This window comes from Cynara cardunculus, unplaced genomic scaffold (genome assembly GCF_001531365.2).
Source record: "Cynara cardunculus var. scolymus isolate 2C unplaced genomic scaffold, CcrdV1 Un_Scaffold_1673, whole genome shotgun sequence".
Classification (NCBI taxonomy): Eukaryota; Viridiplantae; Streptophyta; class Magnoliopsida; order Asterales; family Asteraceae; genus Cynara; species Cynara cardunculus.
In genome coordinates, this window is record NW_020200830.1 from 74,059 (window position 1) to 98,266 (window position 24,208).

At 35.8% G+C, this 24,208-nt stretch overlaps 1 protein-coding gene across 1 annotated transcript; it reads right to left on the reverse strand.

Moving 5' to 3' along the window:
* Positions 1-18,275: 18,275 nt before the first annotated feature.
* On the reverse strand, positions 18,276-20,732 carry LOC112502616. The gene is made up of 5 exons (XM_025106574.1): positions 20,534-20,732; positions 19,642-20,458; positions 19,484-19,556; positions 19,130-19,231; positions 18,276-19,040 (listed from the first exon to the last, which is right to left on the reverse strand). The coding sequence occupies exons 1-5, from the start codon at positions 20,730-20,732 to the stop codon at positions 18,276-18,278; spliced, it is 1,956 nt and encodes a 651-aa protein (XP_024962342.1).
* Between the last annotated feature and the right edge of the window lie 3,476 nt (positions 20,733-24,208).

Genomic DNA, 24,208 nt, shown 5'->3' on the forward strand with positions numbered 1-24,208 from the left:
TATATATATATATATATATATCCAATTAATGCACAATTTCACATACTAGCATGATCAAACGTATCAATTTATCATGATGCACGTAATCATTTAATCAGATAATCACATATTAATTACTTTGGGTGATAATCAGGATCCGGTTATCACATTATTCACCCCTCAAAAGAATTCCATCCTGGAATTCCTTTAATAAAAAAGCCAAGGGTATTATGATTTCATCTTTGACTCCAATTCCCATGTTGCTTCTGGTCCTTTGTGAAATTTTCACTGAACCTTAACCAAACTTATCTCTTTGTTTCTCAATACTCTGGTCTTTTGATCAATTACAGCTTCCGGTGTTTCCACAAAGTTCAACTTACTGTCTAATTTAATTTCTGGCATCGGTATGGCTAGACTCAGATCGGTCAAACATTTCCGCAGATTTGACACATGAAAAATGTTGTGAATCAGACTCAGCTCTTCTGTCAGCTCTAACTGATATGTTACTGGCCCAATTCGCTTACATATTCTGAACGGCCTTACATACCTCGGACTAAACTTCCCTTTCTTTCCAAATCTGATGACACCCTTCCATGGCGAAACTTTTAACATCACAAAATCACCTATACCAAACTCAATCGGCTCTCGACGATTATCAGCATAACTTTTCTGACGATCTTGTGTTGTTTTGATTCTTTCACGGATCTGTTCGATCTTTTCAGAAGTTTCTCGGACAATTTCAGGACCCGTCAGCTGTTTTTCACCAACCTCATTCCAACACAACATCGTTCGGCATTTACGTCCATACAATACTTCATATGGTGTCGCTTGGATGCTGGAATGGTAACTATTGTTATATGCAAACTCTATCAATGGCAAGTGATCTTCCCATGATCCTCCGAAGTCAATAATACAACTTCTTAACATATCTTCGAGGGTCTGGATAGTTCTTTCACTCTGCCCATCAGTCTGCGGATGATAAGCTGTACTYAATCAGATTTTAGATCCCAAAGATTTCTGTAACCCTTCCCAGAACTTTGAAGTAAACCGACTATCTCTATCAGAGATAATAGACAATGGAACACCGTGTCTGGTAACAATTTCTTTGATATAAATTTGCGCCAGCTTTTCTAAAGAGTACTTCTCTCTTATTGGCAGAAAATGTGCAGATTTAGACAGACGATCAACAATTACCCAGATTGTGTCATGCCCCTTTGGAGTTCGAGGCAATTTCATGACGAAATCCATTGAAATGTGATCCCATTTCCATACAGGTATCTCGAAAGATTGAAGACTTTCATACGGCTTCTGATGTTCAATCTTAACCTGTAAACATGTCAGACACTGTTCCACATATCTAGCTATGTCTCTTTTCAATCCGGGCCACCAATAAAAATATTTTAAATCTCTGTACATCATATTGGTGCCTGGACGAATAGAGTATAAGGACTTATGGCTTTCATTCAATATAATGTTTCAGATATATCCAAAACATGGTACCCAGACTCGCCCTTGAAAGCATATTAGTCCTTCGTCATTCTGTTCCAAGGTTGAAATCATCTTACCTAACCTTTCTGCTTTAACAAAATCTTCTTTTACAGCTTCTTGTTGACATCTCTGAATTTCCTTACGAATGTCAGGGATCAAATTCATTCTCATTGCCACAACTTTAATGGTTCCACTCTTTTCTTTCCTGCTCAAAGCATCAGCCACCACGTTAGCTTTTCCTGCGTGGTAGAGGATTTCACAATCATAGTCATTAACCAGCTCAATCCACCGACGATGTCGCATATTTAATTCTTTTTGGCTGAATAAATGTTGTAAACTTTTATGGTTAGTATAAATCTGACATTTTGTTCCCAGAAGATAGTGTCTCCAGATTTTCAGAGCAAATACCACTTCAACTAATTCCATGTCATGGGTTGGATACTGCTTCTCATGATCTTTCAATTGTCTTGACGCATAAGAAATCACCTTTCCTCTCTGCATCAGAACACATCCTAACCCTAATTTTGAGGCATCGCTATAAACCACAAAGTCTTCAGATCCATCTGGTGAAGTCAATATTGGTGTGCTACAAAGATGATCTTTTAACAGTTGAAAAGCTTCTTGCTGTTCTCTTTCCCACTGGAATTTAATGTTCTTCCGAGTCAATTTAGTCAATGGCATAGCTATCTTAGAAAAGTTCTGAATGAACTTACGGTAATAACCGGCCAATCCCAAAAAGCTTCGGACCTTGGAAGGATTTTTCGGAGCTTCCCATCTTGCAACTGCTTCTATTTTTACTGGATCAACTTTTACTCTTGATTCTGATATGACGTGACCCATAAATTGAACTTCTCTTAACCAGAACTCACACTTGGACAATTTAGCATACAACTTTTCTCTTTTTAACAATTCCAGTATCAGACGAAGATGTTTTGCATGTTCTTCTTCAGTCTTAGAGTATATAAGAATATCATTGATAAATACAATAACGAATTTATCCAGATATTCCTTACATACCCTATTCATCAAATCTATAAAGGCTGTGGGCGCATTAGTTAAACCGAATGACATAACTAAGAATTTGTGATGCCCGTACCTTGTTCTGAATTCTGTTGTGGCAACATCTTCTTCCCTGACCTTGAGCTAATGATACCCTGATCTTAAATCAATCTTTGAGAAATAACTTGCTCCCACCAATTGGTCGAACAAGTCATCAATCCTCGGTAAAGGATACTTGTTTTTTATTGTTAACTTATTTAGTTCACGGTAGTTTATACATATTCGCATAGACCCATCCTTCTTTTTGACAAATAGGACCGGAGCACCCCAAAGTGAAGTGTTGGGCCTACTAAATCTCTTATCAGATAAATCTTTCAACTGTGCAACCAGTTCTTTCAATTCAGATAGAGCTAAACTGTACGGCGCCTTTGCTACTGGTGCAGCCCCTGGTACTAAATCAATTCATAACTCAATGACTCTATCTGGTGGTAATCCAGATAAGTCTTCTGGAAAGACTTCTGGATATTCACTAACAATCGGAATTGATTCTTCTTTTCCCTTTTCTTTCTTCAGATCAATTACATATGCCAAACATCCTTGGCACTTCTTCCAAATACTTTTCTGGGCTTTCATTACTGAAAAAATACTGGTATGGTGATTCTGACGATCACCATAAATAATAATTGTCCCTTGGTCTGGCAGAATAATTCTAATCACTTTCTGATTACAAATAATACTAGCCTAATATCTTGTCAACCAGTCCATACCCAACACTGCATCAAATTCTTTCATCGGCATGGGAAATAACCGGATCGGAAGTTCACAGTCCACAATCATAATAATACAGTTATTGAACACACTAGTAACAGTTTCCTGACTATTAGCAGTATCCAACTATTAACTCATCATTAAGTATCACCGAATCCAGACATGCAGTTTGAGCAAACAATGGTGATACAAACAAAAAGTTTGTACCATAATCAAATAACACCTTAGCATGTATTGCATTCAGAAGAAATGTACCTGTTACTACATCCTGCATGCTTCTGCCTCGTTCTTAGTCATTTGGAAGGATCGTCCCCGCGCCCCTCCTTACCCTCCTCTGTTCACAGTAGGCCTTCCCCGAGTACCCGACGCGTTACTCCCCATCGTTAACTACAGAGTTCTTAACAAGGGACAATTCGGTCGAATATGATCTGGAGAATTGCAATTAAACATCTTCTATTAGTTGGGTAACTTCTGGACAGATGGCCTGCTTCACCACACTTATAACACTTCTTTGGGTCCATCTTGCATTCACCCTGATGAACCTGTCTGCACTGTGAGCAGACTTTCTTACTTATCTTCTGCTCAGGTTTATTATCATATCTTACAGTTTTTGGTCCTCGAAAAGATGAATGCCCCTCCCATTTTCTCTTCTCTACAACCTTTCTTTCTGGCTATCAGTTTTTATTTTGTTCAGTCACTTCAGCCGCATCTACCGTTAACGAAAAGGTATTGGGGTTCATAACAATAACAAACTTTCTGATTGAGGGTTTCAAACCCCAAATATACCTTTCTATCTTCCTGGGTTTGGTTGAAACATAGTGCTCGGCAAATCGAGAGTATTCAATGAATTTCTCGGTATACTCTCGAACTGTTCCATTTCCTTGTTCTAACTTTAGAAAATCCTCTTCCATCTGTCGTACAGCTGTCTTAGGGCAAAACTGTTCTTTAAATCGATTCACATTTCTGTCCAGGATAATGTTTGTAAAACATCTGTCTTAGCCAATGATTCAACTTCCCACCAAAACAGAGCATTTGACTTTAATACTGAGACATCGAATCGAACTTTATTTGTTTCCGGACACCGAATGGTGTTGAACACAGATTCCATCTCCTTGATCCAGCACATAGCTTTCACTGGATCTATCTCCCTAGAAAAGGTTGGTGGTCTGCATGCCAAAAATATCTTAATGTCTCCTTCCTTGTTGTGGGTGACTGGAACAGAGGGATGAACTTCCACTCTTTCCGTTTCCACCCTGGCTGGTATTCCCATAATAGAAGTCAGAGTTTCCCTCAATTTCCTTATCTCTTCTACCAACATGTCCCTAGTTACATATTCAGGGTGTGGCACCGATCTCTCCTGAACATTCCCAAAATGGGATTCTTCAGGTTCAGAATGAACTTCAGTACGACCCTTCCCTTGAGACTGATTTCTTCCTCTACCTCGTCCCCTTGGTCTTCCCCGACCTCTATTTCTAGACGTACTAGTTGAAAGATTAACAGGTGACTCTTCCCTTTCTTCAAACTCTAGACGAGTCGTTCTTTCAGATCTTCTAGTTCGGCTAGACATCTGTAGAGTTTAGTATTAAGAATCACGTATTCACATTCCCAAATATAATGAAGTATTCAAGTTCAGATGTGTACCTGTAAATTCATAATTACACTGGCCAGATGTAATTAAAATTTACCTTACACATTGTTCTTTCAACCCATCATATTTATTTCCAATGGTGTTAACTACGTCCGGGACCCTTAATATGCAATAAAACAGTTTAAGTCTAGGTATCATGCTATTAAATACCTAAATCCCTTAAACTCAGGCTCTGATACCACTTTCTGTAACACCCCGTAACACACATTGCATGTAACATATATTTCATACAGAAGAAATACATGATATTATCTCATTCAAGTCCCTTAGTACAAGAATCTAACATGACCAAATACAAGGTCCAAAAATTCAAAATACATTTCTTGTACTAATCAATCAAAATTGTACATCAAGGACAGATCTTTATGCAGAAATGCATATAGGAAAATATTACACTTTCCCCTTTCCCTTACCGTCCGCACCTCCTACAACACATAGTTAAAATCACAAAGCAAGGGTTAGACCGAAAGGTCTAGTGAGTTACCCTTTTTATGATATTGCAGGGTGAAAAATCACCAAAACCTTTATGGAAAACAACCTTTCATATATGTAACAAATACATGAACAAATAGGGACATAATACCAAATCATTTTCACTTTTCAAGCTAAGCATTCAGCTATTCAAATCTCATACCTTCGAACCAATCATGTTTCATATAAAGTTTCAGGCCAAACCTGATATTTTCTCCTCAATAACATCCAGACTATAATTTCCAATAAGAACCTTGATCCTAAATCTTTAAATCACAGAGAAATAAAGATTCCAAACCACAGTAGTCTTAAAGGATATAATAGAAAGTGTTATATCATACAACACACATACAAATGCCACCCTTATATCAAATGTACACCTCTCCTTGATATGCCACACTTATCCCATGGTACACCTCTCCTTGATATGCCACCCTTATTTCTTTATCAAAACATTTCATAAAAATAATTCCAAATAAACCGCAGCCATTGGAATTATTATTAATCCAAAATCATTTATATCAAATTTCCATTTTATGATAAAATAACAATTTTATCCTTCAAGCACAAGGCATAAATCAAATCTGGTCAGCATAGACTTGACCGAACTTCATCTCCGGTCAAGTCTTGGCCGGTTTGCCAAATTCGGACAACTTATCGTCCAAGGTTTATCCGATTTAACACTTAGAATAAATTTCAACACCTTTTTCCGGATAACAAGTCCGGACAATACATCGCCAAAGCTTGACCGATTTAAAATAATCCAGTCACCACATGGTCGTATTCCTACTTCTCAGTTTAAAATGTTAACCATTCTTACCAATCATAACTCGCTTGACACTTAATCGGTTTAAGACTAAACCGTTCAATACTTGAGCGGTTTAGGGCTTAATCGCCCAACCCTTGACCGATTTAAGAAATATTCGGACAAGCTTTGTCCGATTTAAACCTAATCCGGTCACCCTTTGTGCGGATAAAACTCTTAATCAAATACCTGATTTCCTTCCAAGAATAATCAACATTCAAATACAACCAGTAACAAGTTTTATGCAAAAAGGTTTAGAAATCACTCACCTTAACAAGCCTTTTGAAAACAACCTTCTTGAAATCAGATACTTGAAATCCGGCCAATTTCTCTTTCTCTTTTAAATCGCCTACTTTTATCAAAAATAGCAAGAAGGGAAATATGGAGGCTTCAACCTCCTTTAATACCCTTCTATAACAAGAAGGCGGCTAATCCATGTGCATGCATACCCACAAACCATGCACACATACATATATACCTATGCATATATACACATATATCATGCATTTATATATATATATATATATATATATCCAATTAATGCACAATTTCACATACTAGCATGATCAAACGTATCAATTTATCATGCTGTCACGTAATCATTTAATCAGATAATCACACATTAATTACCTTAGGTGATAATCAAGATCCGGTTATCACATACTCACCATCCTGTCTCGATATTGTGCAGTATTAATCGATCCCCCAGTGTGTTTGGATGACACCCCCTCAAACTGGGTGTTCCGATTGGCCCTATTGATCTTGGATTTCCTTTCCCAAGCATCGGTATCCCAAACCTGTTAAAAACATAGCACATATATAAGGCGGTACACATGGTAGTTCGATCACAATAGAGATACATATCGTGTCAATCATCTACAGCCAAAACCTGTCTGGTATCCATACAGGAAGGTGTAATCTAATTCGTGAGTGTTGGGTTCAAGATTGTGCTTTAAAGTTGTATTCAAGTTCTCCCTTTATAATGTTTTTGTATTAGTTAGGCTTTACTATTTTCCTTAGTATAAATAGTAATTAGTCTCTTAATTGTAGTTAGTTCACTTGATTAATCTGATTAGTGCTGTAATCATTGTCATTCTCTCTCAAAGAAATCTGTTGAAAATTTGGTGAAAATCTCTTTCTACTCTTGTTCTTGATCTTGATCTGAAGAATTATTTATGATTTGTATGATTTGGGAACTACAATTGGTATCAGAGCAGTCTGCAACAATTTGTTTAGAGGATTAACCAAATTTTTCAAGGATTTTGCACCGATTTTAGTGGATTTAACGGACTGTTCATATATGTTCTTCATCTGTTCTTGAAGTTCTTCGTCCAGATTGCACATTTTTTGCTTGAATCGTATCGATTTTGATTGTTTTTTGATATAATTTGCACTACTGAATTAGTAATTCCAATTTGAACAACTTTGATTCACATAGATTTTGATTTTAATCAAGTTTTAAACCATTTTTGATCGATTTTTGAGTTTACGAAATCTGTTTCTGTTCTTCAAAAAAACTCATAATGCATGTTTGATCCATTTTTATGGTGAAAAAGTGTTAAAATTTATGTTTGTGCTTGAATTTTAATCTGTATAACTCTTGATCGGTTTAGTGTAAATCGCCTAAAGGTTGTTCGATTTAAGACTTGTGATTTTTTTTGTGAATTGTGTTTGTTCAATTTAGGATAAACCGGGTAAGACTTGATCGATTTAAGAGGTAAATCGTTTGTTACTTGTTCAATTTAGTGAGCGATTTAGCTTAATCCGTCTGGTATAGAGTTGATTATTTGTGCGATTTAGTCTATTCGTTGTGCGGTTTTTTAGTAATCCGGTTGTTACTTGAACGATTTAGTTGTGCGATTAAAATTGATTTATTGTGTGATTTACTTGTTGTGCGATTTAATCTTGTTTGTTGTATGCGATTTGGTCTGTGCGATTTTTGACTTTGACTTGTTTGAACGGATTGTTGAGCGGTGTTTGACTTTCTTTAGTGAGTGGATTGAAATATTTGACTAGTTGAGCGATTTGAATTTGTTGACTTTGAATTTGAGCGGACTTGTTCGTATTGACTTGTTTGACTTAGTTGACTTGACTTGTTGACTTTTTACGTCCGTATTCATTTTCGCAAATTTGACTAAGTGTTTAAATTCACTGGATTTCTCATCCGGATTTGTTGTTAATTGAGTGACTTATTTGTCTTTGTTGTCCGGATATCTAATCCGGATAACTTGGTTTGATTAGAAAATTCTTGACTATCTCTTTTGTCCGGACTTCTAATCCGGATAAGCTTGACCGGATTTCTAATCCGGATAAGTTTGTGCTTATTTTTTTTTCTGAGTCTTGAATGTGTGCAAATCCTTGTGTGCGATTTAATTGAAATATTTTTTTTTGAATCCTAATTCTTTAATTCAAATTTTGAATTGCAGTTGATCCTATATCATACTAATCTGAGAAAATGAGTTCAAGAGAGGCAATGGCTATCAGTACTGACACCAAGCCACCCGTACTGTTTAGAGGATATTACAATCAATGGAGTTATAGATTCCTCAACTTTATTGAGAGAATGAAAGAAGATGATCTGATCATGGAATCTTTGATGGAAGGTCCTGCTATATTTTACAGAGAGACATCTGTTGTTCCTGAAGAAGGCAGACCTGCGCAAAGAGTAATAAAAGAAAAGTTCAGATACACTGGGGAAGAAAAAGAGAGAGCCCATGCTGATGTGTTATGCAAGTCTTACATGATGCAAGCAATGACCAACGATATCTACACGAGCATTGACAGCCATAAATATTCTGGTCACAGCATGTGGGTTCAAATAGAAAAGATGATGATGGGTTCCAAAGTGGGAACTCAGTTAAAAATCACTAACTGTATATCGACTTATGAAGAGTTCAAGGCTAAAAACGGAGAAAGCCTTGACGATGTTTATGATAGGCTTACCAGATTGCTTAATGAGTTGACCAAGAACGGAATCTCCAAAACTGTCATAGAGATAAAGGTTAAATTCCTTAGCAACTTACATCCAGAGTGGAAGCAGTGCGTACACTACTTACCTACTCAAAGCTTCCATTATTCTTATGGGCTGATGCAGTGGCGACTGCTTGTTTTAACCAGAACTGATCTCTCGTTCATAAAAGGTTTGGTTGCATGTGTTTTATTCTAAATGATAAAGAGGACAGAGGGAAGTTCGCTGCAAAGGCTGATGAAGCTGTCTTCGTAGGCTATTCGAAAACGTCTGCTGCATATAGGGTCTACAACAAAAGGACTAAAATCATCAATGAGAGCGTGAACGTGTCATTTGATGAGGTCATTGATGTGCCTTTTAAACAATTCAGTTCAGGATCCGGGCTGATAATTAATACTACGCGGAAAGCTGATAAACCTGAATCTTCAAATACTGATACTTCTGATTTAGATTCATTGTTTGAGAACTTTTACGAAGAATATTTCACAAATAAATCTAATAAGTCTAATGATTTGTCCAGGAATATTCATACTGAACAACAGTTATCTGGTCCATCTCCTGATGTTCCAGTAACTAAAACAGAAGAAGAAACAGAAGAAGTTGATGAAGAGATTGAGATGGAAACTCCTGACTGTCTAGTTCAACATGAAGAGGGTGTAAATTCTGATGTGCCAGAGGTATCGGTCGTGCAAGATGAAAATACTTTACCTCAGTCAGATATTCAGCCTACGCCAGTTCCAAATATTGAACCTTCACCTGAACCTGTTCCAATTAACTCCCCAAATGCTTACACTGATCAAAACTCAGATCAAAGTTCCTATGTTCCCCTACCTCATAGCAAGAAGTGAACTAGGAATCATCCAATACATCAAGTTATTGGTGATCCATCAACACCTATTCGTACTCGGTCTCCTACAGCTAATGAGTGTCTATACTCCATGTTTCTAAGTAGCATTGAACCAACTAAGGTGTCTGAAGCCTTAGTTGATCCGGATTGGATACTCACGATGCAAGAAGAGCTGAACCAGTTTGAAGCACTGAAAGTCTGGAGATTGGTACCTCGTCCCATTAATAAGACGATTATCGGTATAAAATGGGTATTCAAGAATAAAAAGGATGAAGACGGCGTTGTTGTCAGAAATAAGGCCCGGCTCGTCGCTAAAGGATACAATCAACAAGAAGGTGTTGACTACGACGAAACCTTTGCCCCGGTAGCACGGATTGAAGCAATATGGATGTTTCTAGCGTACGCTGCACACAAGAACTTCACAGTGTACCAAATGGACGTCAAGACAACATTCCTGTATGGTCTTCTCAAGGAAAAAGTCTACGTTGCTCAACCGGAGGGTTTTGTGGATCAGTCAAAGCCGGATCACGTATATATCCTTGACTGAGCTTTATATGGTCTTAAACAAGCTCCGAGTGCCTGGTATGACATCTTATCAGAATTTCTGGTAAAGTCAGGCTTCTCGAAAGGTAATATAGACACAACCCTTTTCATTAAAAAGGAAAAGTCGGATATTATTTTGATACAAATTTATGTAGACGACATAATATTTGGATCTACGAACCCAAAATACTGCAAAAACTTTTATGCCTTAATGGTTTCGCGTTTTAAAATGAGCATGATGGGTGAGATGAACTTCTTTTTAGGTCTTCAAGTAAAACAATTCTTTTCGGGATTTTTTATCTTTCAAACAAAATATATTTTTGAAATCCTGAAGAAATTTAATTTCGAAAACTGTTCATCTATCAAAACACCTATGGCTCATGGAACGAAAATACATGTTGATCCGTCTGGAAAAGCTGTAGATCAGAAAACATACCGAGGCATGATTGGTTCTTTAATGTATTTGACGTCTTGTAGACCGGATATTATGTTTTCAACACATCTTTGTGCCAGATATCAGGCTAATCCAAAGGAGTCCCATTTAAGTGTCGTTAAGAGCATTTTCTGTTATCTAAAAGGGACTGCTAATCTTAGACTATGGTATCCCAAGGGTACTAGTTTTGAACTGACAGCTTACTCAGATGTAGACTACGCAGGTTGTATGTTAGACATGAAAAATACTTCAGGACATCTACAATTTTTGGTAGACAATTTAGTCAGGTGGGCGTCAAAGAAACAAAATTGTGTGTCCATATCTACTGATGAAGCAGAATACATAGCTGCTGCTAGCTGCTATTCTCATGTTTTATGGATGCAGACACAGCTCAGAGACTACGGGTTTTATTTAATAAAATCCCAATTTATTATGATTCTAAAAGTGCAATTGCTATCCTGTAATCCTATTCCACACACAAAGACCAAACATATAGATATCCGGTATCATTGTATTAAAGATCATATAGAAAAACGAACCATTGAACAGTATTTTGTAAATACAGAATTCCAATTAGCTGACTTATTTACGAAAGCTTTAGATGAAAAACGATTTAGCTTTCTAGTATCTAAGTTAGGTATGCCTATTTGAAAATTTGAATTTTTATTAAAAACAGTTCAATTTATTGAATTATATTTAATTTAAATTCATTTAGTTAAAATATATGTATTTTTTAATACAAGTCAATGTTTCAATTTTTTATCTAATTTTAAATTTCTTGATCGTGGAAATCTATATTTGAGGGGGAGTATGGATCTTTATCTGTATTTTTATCTGAGTCATATTTTAAAGGGGGTGATTTTATCTGTATGAACTAACAGTTTAAAATTTTCTTATAGGTTTTTAAATATTATCTAATTTTTGAAAGATTTAGAGTTTAAAAATATAAGTGTTTGGCCGATTTAGACTAATCCAGACAATACTTGTCCGATTTATTACAAATCCGGACAAAGTAGTGTCCAATTTAAACTAAACCGGACAAAAAGCTATATGAGAAACTCTTATCCGGATAAGGTTAGATATGTTTCTTAAGAAGTTGAGCGGATTTCTAAATCGCTTGGTCATATTGAGCGGATTTCTAAATCACCTGTTTTCTTGATGCATTTAAAGTGTTTAAATCGTTTGTTCTTTGAGCGATTTAAGTTCTATATTGAGCGATTTATTGTTAAATCAATCATCCCTTAAACGGTTTATTCTTAAATCGGATGACCCTTGACCGGTGTTCTTCTAAATTGCCTGTGCCTTGAGCAATTTATTGTCCGGATTATCACTTGGTTGATTTCATATTCTCTAGACACCTCTTGTCCGATTTATCCTAATCCGGATAAACCTTGAGCGGTTTAGAATTTGAACGGTTTTTTACTTTGACTATAAATACTCGATCGATTTTTACACTACTCTTTTTACTTTTACCTTATATCGAATGTTCCTGTTCATCATCGTCTCCAGGTGTCCCTTTGCTGTTAAATCGCTCAAGTTCTTCACAGTTTTCTCGATCAACTCTGTTTCATCTTTGTTCTTCTTCCAATGTTTACAATTTGGACTCGATTCTTAGTTTTTTGAACTTGATATGTTCCTTTTGGACGTGATTTTGGACATTTATCGACTTAAAATTGGACTGTTAATTCATGTTGAACTTAAAATTTGAATATTGATTCTAATAAATCTGTTAAAATCGATTGAAACTTAAAAATGAACTAAATCTCATCTAATCGATTCTAATAAAACTGGTTGTTAGTGTTTTAGATTTTAGAGTTGTCCTATTTAGTTTTCATGTTAGGTTTTGGTCGATTTAGAGTCTTAGGGTTTTTTTTTTTTACCGGACTTTTCACCGGAGAAGGTGATCGGAGTTTACTCCGATCAACCTTAATCCGGTTGATATTGTCCGGTTTAGGGTTTTTGAGTTAGTTTTTTTTTTTTTTGTTTCTAATTGTTAACCAGATATCTAATCCAGTTGATATTTTTTTTTTAGTTTTTAATTTTTTTAAAGTTTTTCTTTAAGTAATTTTTTTTTTTAGTTTTATTAATTTTAGAATTTTTTTTAGATAAATTTTGTTTAAGAATTTTTTTTCTAAGTAAATTTTTTTAGTGTTAGATTTTTTTTAGGAAAATTTTGTTTTACTTTAAATTTTTTTAGTTTTAGTTTCTTTTTGTTTAGAATTTTTTTTAGTTAAAAAAAATTTTAGTGTTATTTTTTTAGTCTTGATTTTTTTTAAGTTTAATAATTTCTTTTCAAATTTTTTTTGTTTTTGGTTTTGAGTTACTAGCTTTATTTTGTTAATCGTGATCTAATATTTTGGGTATTTTACAGGTACAAATGGCTGACCAACAACATCAGTCTGACGAGGAATCCCATATTCCTTCGGTCAGATCTGATAACATCAATAACCAAAACCAGCCCACAAACAATCCCATACCCGAAGAAATCCTACTCCCACAAAGCCAGTTCCTCAAAATAAAACCGAATAACCATTCTTTTAACTTTGATATGCCCGCCGAATACCAAATTATTCCAGAAATTCTTTGCGGACATCCAATTTCGTATTCTCTTTCTGCCCATACACCTGTCCCAATGATATACCTTCAGCAGTTTTGGAATACACTAATATTGGCCAAAGACGGAGATACATACTACTTCGAAGGAAGCGTAGACAAGTATGTCAGTCGTTTGACGCTAAAACGACTCCGAAGAATACTACGCCTTCCAGGACCGGGCTCGACAGGCTTTGAGTCACTTGTAACCGACGACGAACTCTGCCGTAACATCAAATGGTTAGGATACTCGCAAGAGTTGACTAATCCGTCACAGTTCAAACGGCGTTTCCTACTGTCGATCTGGCATCTCCTGTTCTCAATCCTTAACAGATGCCTAATATCAAAGACTGCGGGAATTCATACGTGCAGCAGTTCATTCCTGAAGTTCTTCCATGGGATCGTATTTACGCGCAAGTACGATTATGCGCTCATAATATGGAATGAACTGGTCGAGCTCGTCAATGCTAAAAGATTTCCGTCTAAAGCCAGGAAGTTCGTGTCATTTCACGATTTCTGCAACTATTCATAAAAGCCATGATGAACTCAAACAAAGACATTCCGGCCAGGACAAACAATGAAATTGGCCCGTTGTTTGTCATGACTCGCATTCGGCAACCTACCGAAGTTGAACATTTGGACTCCATAATGGAAATCCCACCTGAGCTATTTTCCTTCGCTGATCATAGGGCTCAGTGTGTGGTAAACTATAGGCGAGTGATAGATCATATAGTTCAACCAGAACTGGTTGAACTTACCCCGGGATCACCCCATGTCTCAGCTGAGAGAGAGGGTATAGTTGTAGGTGATAGTGTTCAGGAACAAGGGTTACCTGAACAGGGTTGTGCGTTGAGAGAAAATATAAATGAGAGGGGTGATGAGGAGTGAGGAGCCTCTGATCAGCATGTACTTCAATAGATAGTACTTCCATGACTTCTTGAAGTTCAGAAGATACGATATCCGATAACCAGGCAGCTCAGGGTGAAGATAACGATGATGATGATAATGATGATGCTGACAACCCTGCTTAACCGATTCCTTCTCAGAATATTCAACTTGGAGCAGTGGTTGATAATATTGATGATATTTTTTCAAAGTTTGAAGCTCCACAGACTTGTCAAAGTCTGCATTCTCTATCCTTCAATGTTGATGATTTTGGAGGCAGATTTGATGACTATGATCGTATATTGGAAGATATTTCAGATATTCTTGAAGAAGAATGTGATGAGGGAGCTGAGGTCAAAATGCTGAGAGGTTGATTGTAAGGGAAGAAGAAAAAGATGGTGAGGGTGTGAGTGGAGCACAAAATGAAGAACAAGCTCCTATCCTAGCCGAAACACATAGTCGGGCACCCACATCTGCTATCGACATTCATCCGTTGAATGTTGGTATTGAAGAAGACATAGCTAGCCCAGCTATGCACTTGCACACCCAACCCGACCACTCAACTGGTTCTCAACAACCAGTTGTTTCATTTCATCACAGGGATATAGCACATACTCTATCTACTTCTCACTCAGAGAATGTAGATATTGAAACAAGTAGGCTGCTGCCCCAGCCTACAACTTCGATTTTGTGCACCTCGAGTCTAGAGCCTATACACTTAGGTACATAAGAGTCTCGAGCATATGTTGCTCCCATTGCGATTCTTAGTGAACTCGCCGGAACGACCAGAGTGGTGTCTTTTGATCAACCACAAGGACCGGTCGGAAGTCCTACCAGTGCTACCATCTTGCCAACATTGAACATAGGCGCAACAGTTTACTCAATTGTTGTCTCAACTGGTAATCTAAGTGATCCAGGAGTGATCTTATCAGACTTCGTGTCAAGGGAATATTTGGACGGTGCCTTAACGGCTGTTCAACATAACATGGAAGCACAAATTTCAAGTCCCAAAAGGTTGTTATAGGGGAAGGAGCCAGTAGTAGAAGATCAACCATCTGCGCCGTCACCACCGCCCGTGCCTGAGCCTCCGACGGTACAAAAGCAATCGGTGGATGAGCTTAAATCCTTGTTGTATGCCAAACTGATGTCAACTCAAAACCCTGACACGGAAGATGCAAATCTGGTTGGGCTCCTTCGACAGCAAATTGACAATGATCCCACAGTTAGAGCCTCGGAGTTTTTGGCCTTTCAGGATGTGGTTGCTACATCAAACACTCAAGTTCTTAAAAGTTCAATTGATGTCCTTTCTGAACGGGTATCTATCCTAGAAGAGACTTGCCAAGCTCAAGCCACCTCTCTGAAATGAAGGCATGATGATCCAGATGATCCTGATCATTATGAGGAGGAGAGAAAAAGACAGAGGCTGGCTAAGTCGTCTGCTCGTGCTCAAAATGTTGAAAGAGAGCCAACTTCTGAAGCCGTTAATATCAAAAGTTTTGTTCCTGAATCTACAAGGGAAAGAACTACTGAGCCAATATTTATTGAAGATGATGAAGTGTTGGAGACAAATCCAGCGATCGAGCCAATGGTTGAAAAGCTAGCGGACTCCACAGTAGGAACAAGGTTGCTACTGGATTTGTCAGCCAATGTTGGTTTTAATGAAGCTTTTTCCAGAGAACTGGGTGGAGAGAAGGATTTTGGAAAAGATATTGATAACATTGATGAATCAACTGGAGTGTATTTCGACTTTGAAGCAGACATTAATGATGAAGATCCTATCTTCCCATTCTAGGGTGATCATCAAACATTGCCTGAACCCTCCACTACATTTGAAGTTGGTGCGTCCGATACTCCTAGAGCGGCATTTTATCTAACTGAGATATTTACAAAGAATTATGTGCCGTTTGCAATTCGTGCGAACTTTCCAGGCTATGACAGGGCAAGAATCAGAGAGCCTTATCTTGAAGATGTTTATTTTGGCATCTTCCTCGGGCACCGAAAAGCTCTCACTGCTGATAAGATTCTTGGTATCCACAAGGAATCCAAAGACTATCATATGGAGTATAAGCACTTCCTCAAAGCTAAGCGTCTCCCGATCAGTCAAGTTCGAACCAAACATCGAGTCGTGTCAATAAAACAAATTGATGCACAAAGAATTCTTAGAGTCTGGTATCCCGTATTCATAGTGACACGACAAGATGGTAAGGTCTGGTTGTTTAGCAAAGCTGACTTCTCCAACTTGTATTTAGAAGATTTGGAGCTCATGTACCACGAAATCCGAAATATGACAAACAAAAAAGAAGGAGTAACGGTCGCTCTTAATGCGATCAAAAGGTTTATGCGGAGTCACGTCAAAGTGTCTATGGTTATTGATGTCCAACTGGGTCTTGAAGATAATCAGAGAATCATTAACTTGAAGAGACCTGATCAAGAGCTAGAAGATATTGAAGTTTATCCGTTATACATGATTCTTGAACAACCGGAGTTTGGGGTGAAATATGATGTCGAGGGTCGGATAAAGAAGATCATGAGATTCAGTGAGCTGGATAAATTTTATGATGGTACTATACGAATGGTGAGACGGGCGCTTGAAACGAGGAGAGTTAATAATGATAAAGCTGTGGAGTCGGAGAGGATGAGTCCAAAGAATAGGTATTTGCTGATTAATGCCTTGAATTTGCTTGAAGAAAAATTGCTATATCGGAATGCACTAAGGAGGTTAGAGAAACTGTTCGGACTCAGAAAGACCAAATTTACAAGAGTTCGAACTTGAATCCAAAGGGGGAGATTGTTGGGTTCAAGATTGTGCTTTAAAGTTGTATTCAAGTTCTCCCTTTATAATGTTTTTGTATTATTTAGGCTTTACTATTTTCCTTAGTATAAATAGTAATTAGTCTCTTAATTGTAGTTAGTTCACTTGATTAATCTGATTAATGCTGTAATCATTGTAATTCTCTCTCAAAGAAATCTATTGAAGATTTGGTGAAAATCTCTTTCTACTCTTGTTTTTGATCTTGATCTGAAGAATTATTTCTGATTTGTATGATTTGGGAACTACAGTGAGAAGTCCTCACCGTCCCATTGTTGATCACCAGGATAGGCCTGTGCCACGACCCATCACGTGCAGAGCTCATCCAGTCTGAGTACCTGTTGTGCATGGCTTTGGTCCATAAATCATGAACAATGTCATCCAGCTCAGGTTCCTACTGGAACTTAGCCTACATACACAATGTTCATATAAATGTAAAAACAATAACCTTATATGTATAATTACATTAAAATGGTACACCAACCCTAAAGCTCTGGAACATCAAGTCACATGCTTCTTGAGGTACTTCCTTCCATCTATGCCACGGACCAGCAATGGAAGACCTTAATATAGTCGTCATCTCCCAGATAACATGGGCATCTTTAAACCTGTACAATTAAAAAAATATTTACAACACAAAGACATTCATATTATTTTATTATGTAATACAAAGTATTATACCACATCTACATACCCATGGGCTAACAAAGAAAGATGTCTTCGTTGGCTCGAATGACTAGGTGTCGGCATCTCTGTGTTGGGGCCTCTCCCCGACCCCGAACCTGTCGAAGCTGGGGGCTCCATGGCCACCTCTTGTTCATCTAAACCATGAAAGGCGGTGTCTGAAAACTCAACAATGTCATCGGCGGGGGCAGAGTTGCTACCCCTACCAGACATGGGGCTGCCGCAACTCCCATGACAGCCTCTACCGCGCTCTCGGCCTGACATCTCCTGAAAAAACAAACATTAGATTATATCATGAAAAAAGACAAATCACGATTATATATGTACAAATGTGAAATAAGCATACAAAAGACAAGCTACTTATCAGAAGAATGATCAGATAACATCGGTTCATCTTCATCATTTGAATCATCATCTATGTCTTCAAATTCTGGTTCATCTTCGCTATCTTCGTTCGATTTGTCACCACCTTCATCTTCATTTATATTATGGAGTACGTTTAGCTCTCCTGTGGCAAGACGAACATCTTCGAGCTCGTTTCCTAATGAGAACGTTGTATGAGTTACCCTTTCGTTGATTTGAAAGATATGTTCTCCATCCACATGATCATTATTTTCAATATCGTTAATCATGTCGGACACTTCATATATGCCACGAGCCTTTGTCTTGACAACTGCCCACCAATCTTTCAAATCCTTTGTCATCGAAGGATATGAAGTATAATAGACTTGTTCTGCCTGTGATGMTAGAACGAACGGGTCATCGGATCCAAGTCTAGACTTRTATTTGATATCTACCAAATTGTGTTTARGGTCAACTCTAAYCCYYGAGGCAGTATCAAACCAAGTGCATTTGAACATGACAACCACCTGTCGCACTGAGCCATAATACTCCACCTCTGTAACTTCATCTAACATTCCATAGAAGTCAGACTCACACTCGTCATAACAGGCCCCCCTTACACATATACCACTATTATGGGTAACTCGACCGGATCCATGGGTCACCGTATGGAACTTGTAACCATTCACAAAGTATCCCTGATGCATGGTGGCATAATGGACTGGTCTACGTGCTAGGGATTTTAATTGTTCATTTGAGTCATTTAACTCGAACATGACCTATAAAAGAAGGCCACACGTAAGAAACACATAACGTACGTCATCGCATTATGTATATTAATACCAATGACTAGTATATATATACTCACGTGGTGCGAGAACCAGTCAGCAAACCTCTCYTCCCGAATTCTATCAAGTTCAACATCATCAATATTCGGTTCAGTTTGTCGAATCTTTTCATCAAAGRTGGACTGGAAAGGTTGAACTTTTACACAGTTGAACAAGACATATTTATGGATAGTGTCCAGGTCATGTTAATTTAAGATTATTTGTTTCCCACCATTCATGAATAGTGGACGAGATGGAACCTTGAATATGCTTAATCGATCGTCGGTCTCCGAACAACTAGGGATATTTGGGGCAAAGTTCCTTGACTCACGATTATGTCTTATTTCTATTGTTGGATCAAAATAGAGGGATCAATAGGTAGAAAGTTCATTTACAAGGTACGACTCAAAGATAGAGCCCTCAACCCTTGCTTTGTTTCGAACCGTTCTCTTTAACGACCCAAGCTTCCTAAAGAGATAAAATACATGTAGGGACAAAAAGAGTGTTTTATTTGAATATATTGTACTATATTTCAATAAAATTAGGAACTCACCTCTCATAGAGATACATCCACCTATATTGGATCAGACCACCATTTATAGCTTCACGTGTCAAATGTATCACGAGGTGTTCCATTGAATYAAAGAATCTGGGCGGAAAGACTTTTTCCAACTTGCAAATTGTTTGAACAATACTTGTTTGCAATGGAACCAAGTCATCTACGTGTAATACCCTTGAACATATCACACGGAAGAATGTGCACAACTCAGTTATTGCATCCCATATCGAAGTTGGTATCATCCCTCGTAAAGCAATAGGAAGCAATCGTTGTATAAACACATGATAATCATGACTCTTGAAGCTATAAAAGCTAGAATATTTAAGGTTCACACAACTCCCTATATTCGAAGCATACCCGTCTGGAAACTTCAACTTCTTCAACCATGCACACACTTGTTTTACTTGTTTTACTTGTTTTCTCAAACTGTACGATGACTTTGGTTTCACTACTTTGTTGCCTGACATGGCAATGTGCAAATCCCGTCGATCGCAATGAATCTCTACATCTCTCCTCGCCTTTACATTGTCTTTAGTTTTTGACGTATCTATGACGGTGTTATAGAGATTCTTAAAAACGTTCTTCTCAATATGCATGACATCGAGGTTGTGACGGATCAACAACGTTTTCCAATATGACAACTCCCAAAAGATGCTTCTCTTTACCCAATTATGATTGGTTCCGAACCCACTATTTTTTCTATTTTTTGAACTATACAGGCAACCCTCATAAGCAGTTGGAAGGTGACGAACGAACTCCCAGATCTCTTCACCGGTTACTTCAGGTGGTGGACCAGTTAACACCCTATTACCTGCCATAAATCCTTTTCAATCACGACGGAAAGGGTATGTTCTAGGTAACCATCTCCGATGACAATCAAACCAACATGATTTCCCTCCATTTTCTAACTGGAAGGAATCCACCTCCCCCATGCAATATGGGCAGGCYAACTTGCCATGCGTGCTCCAACCTGACAACATTGCATAAGCCGGGAAGTCGCTGACGGTCCATAGTAGTATAACCCTCATCTCGAAATTATTCTTACGATACGCATGATACGTAAGAACACCCTCCGTATACAACATTTTTAGATCATCTATTAGCAGCCTGAGAAACACATCCAAATTCTGACCGGGATCAGCGAGGGATTGAGTTTTTGGCTTTTCCCTCGCTGATCCCTCGCTGAATGAGTTTTTCGCATTTCCCTTGCTGATCCCTGGTTGATCTGCGCGAGATTTTTTCCCTCGCTGATGTTCGTCGCTGATACCTGGTTTTCTAGTAGTGTATTCGTTTTGTAAGTGAAACAACATTGATATGAAGCGAGAGTAACAAAATCTGTTATTGTTTCATATGCGAAACCAAAATAATTGGTTTGATTTCATGTGGGACAAAAATAATTGGTTTGTTTTCATATGGGAAACAAAATGGTTACAATTAAGATGGTTGGAGAAAATGTGATAAAATCAGTTATGACAACCGAAACTAAGATTTTTAAAGTTGAGATTATTTCTAAAATGGATCAGTTAAATATAATATTTTACGAGATATTAAGAAAGATGGTTATTCCTAAAGTACGAATTTATTAAAAAGACACAAATATTCTTATTTGTATTGTTTGCAAAAGAAGGAACTCTCTCTCTCTCTCTCTATATATGTATATATATATATATATATATATATCTCGGGGCTGGTTCAAATACTAACCAAGATTATCGTGTTAACTTTGTTAACCGATCTTGACCGTCAATTTGAATAATAAACGGTTGTTATTTAATGATATTTAAAAATTAATTATTAAATTAATATTTTCAATTAACATACGTGAACAAAATATCAAAGGCTATTTAGGTAAAAAGTAACTTATTTTTTATACATGAGTTGTCAGACATATGAACAACTTGTGTATATCTTCAAACCACATCAAACAAAAAAAATTAGACTTATGAACAACATGTGAACCGTATGAACATTTTCTGTATATTCAGGAGCCAACTCTATTGTATGTACATGAACACCTATGAACCAAGGCATCTAGGGCTGTGTGTTTTCATACGTGTTCACATGTTTTCATATGTTCTTTGTGTGTGTGTGTATGTATTCATCTGAACATCTAGTGACTTGAATATACATGAACACTTATGAATCACGGCATCTAAGGCTGTGTGATTTCTGATGTGTTCATATGTCAAAGGTGAGAAACTGTCGATTAAAATAAATGTGAATTATAGAACATGAACACATGTCGATTAAAATAAATGTCAATATTGCATCATGATCAATTATGATATTTTCAAATTTGTAACTCCCAATTAATTATTTGGGAGTTACATAAAATGACAAATTACTTAAATACCCTTGTATTTAATATATGAGTTACATTTGAACCAAGTGAAAAGATGGAATATGATTGGTTGAGCTTGATTAACATAGTTAACACAAAAAAAATTGGTTAGTATTTGAACCAAGCGCTCTCTCTCTCTCTCTCTCTCTCTCTCTATATATATATATATATATATATATATAAGGAGATTCATATGAGAGGGAATGGTTCAAACGAGAACATCCATGTTTTACGAAAATGTGAAAACACTTCTAGGCCTCCAAAATTAATTAATACATAATAAAAAATAGAATAAATAAGAATAAAAGTTAATTAACACATAATAAAAAATATAATAAATAAAAATAAATTAGCATTTTTATCCATAATTTTCTGTTATCCTAAATTTATCTTTATTCCTTAAATTTTGTTATTATCATCGGAAGCTTTTTACGTCGTTGCTTCCGTTGTCGATAATGATGTGATAATACTGTGAAAATGATTTTTTATTGTGATAATGATTTGATAAATTGAAAATTGTTTATGATGTGATTTTAATTTGATAATCATCTAATAATTGAGTGATTTTTGTTGTGATAGCGATGTGACAATATTGTGATAATCGAAAACCAACGACGATCATGTCTACATTAATTAACCTGTCTGTTCGTTATGTAGGTTTTGCTATGATAATTATTTTAGAGATAAGAATGTCACCAAAAATACAGATAAATACGAAATCGATCACATGATTATCTTTAATTAATTACTTTATTTTCTTTTAATTTTTATTGTGGGTTAAATATTTGGATGCCTATAAATATTTTTGCATTCTCTTAAAACAGAGTTGCTCTCATTTGAACCTCCACCTCATACGAGAATGATACGTATTTAAGAAAATAAGAGAATAATTCTAGACCAATCATTTATTTAATGATGGCTTAAATAAAACTTTCTAAAAATCGTCCAAAAGAGCATGTGTCATTTATTGTATACAGATTATGTATGAAAATTCATTTATTTATATAAAAATCATTTAATACATTTAATTAAGTACTTATTCATGATTATTTATAGTTGATTTAAGCATGATTAATTTTTTATTTATTTATTTTTAATTTTTTACAACATTTATAATATGTGTGATTTAGTTTTTTCATTTAAAATATTTTTTTGAAGTAGTTTATTTATAAAAAAAAATTACAATTTTTTTGTCAAAAACTATATATGATATCCATAATTAATCGACTTTATTTTTCAAAAATAATCGTTGATTTTCATCAATGTATTATATGTGATATTGATTTTAGTGGAAAATCACATGTGATTGATTATCTCTAACCTTACATGAGGGTAAATTATGAATTATGTTTTGAATTACATGTGATATTGTATATTTTAAATGTTTTGCTTCATACCACATGTGATTCTCTTTTCATTATCTTTTGAAATTTTAATTTTAATTATTATTTTTCAAGATTTAAATCACATATGATTAGGGAAACATTAAAAAAAACAATTAATTATGAATTACGTGATATTTTGGTGAAAATTATACTTCTTTTTAAAATATTGATTTAAATAAAAAAATGTATTATTTAAATAAAATTAAGTATGCTTACTAGAAGAGTACTTGGCAATATAACGAGACACATCTCGATTTTAATGTTCTATTTTATTATTTGTCTCTGTCAATGTTATAATACGATTTTATACGTTTTTAATAAAGCAATAATGATTTTATTTTTGAATAAAATATAAATTTGAAAATATCATAAAAATTTGAGAAAAAAAATATCAATGTTAATATCAAATCAACTATTTAAAAGTTCTCTTCTTTTTATGTAATTTCTTTAATTTATTTTTTTATTATACTTTAATTTAAGTTTAATAACGAAATAATTTATCTTTGGTTTAATAATATAACATTTTATAAAAATAATAATTAAGTATTATGTTAGAACTCAATGATTATCCTAATTATATTTTAGATTTTTATATTTAAAATGAGATGTTTATCTTGTATTTGGTTATGTTTATCTGCAGTTAATTACACGAATTCAGATATGGAACTTTAATAAGTTGTACTTACGCACAATCTATATGCATTAATAAATAATATTTTACACATAAAAAATGATTTTTAAAAGTTTTTGTCAAATGTTTTATAATATAGTATAGATTAAATATAAAATATTATAAAAAATTAAATCTTATTAAGATCATAAATATGATAAAAAT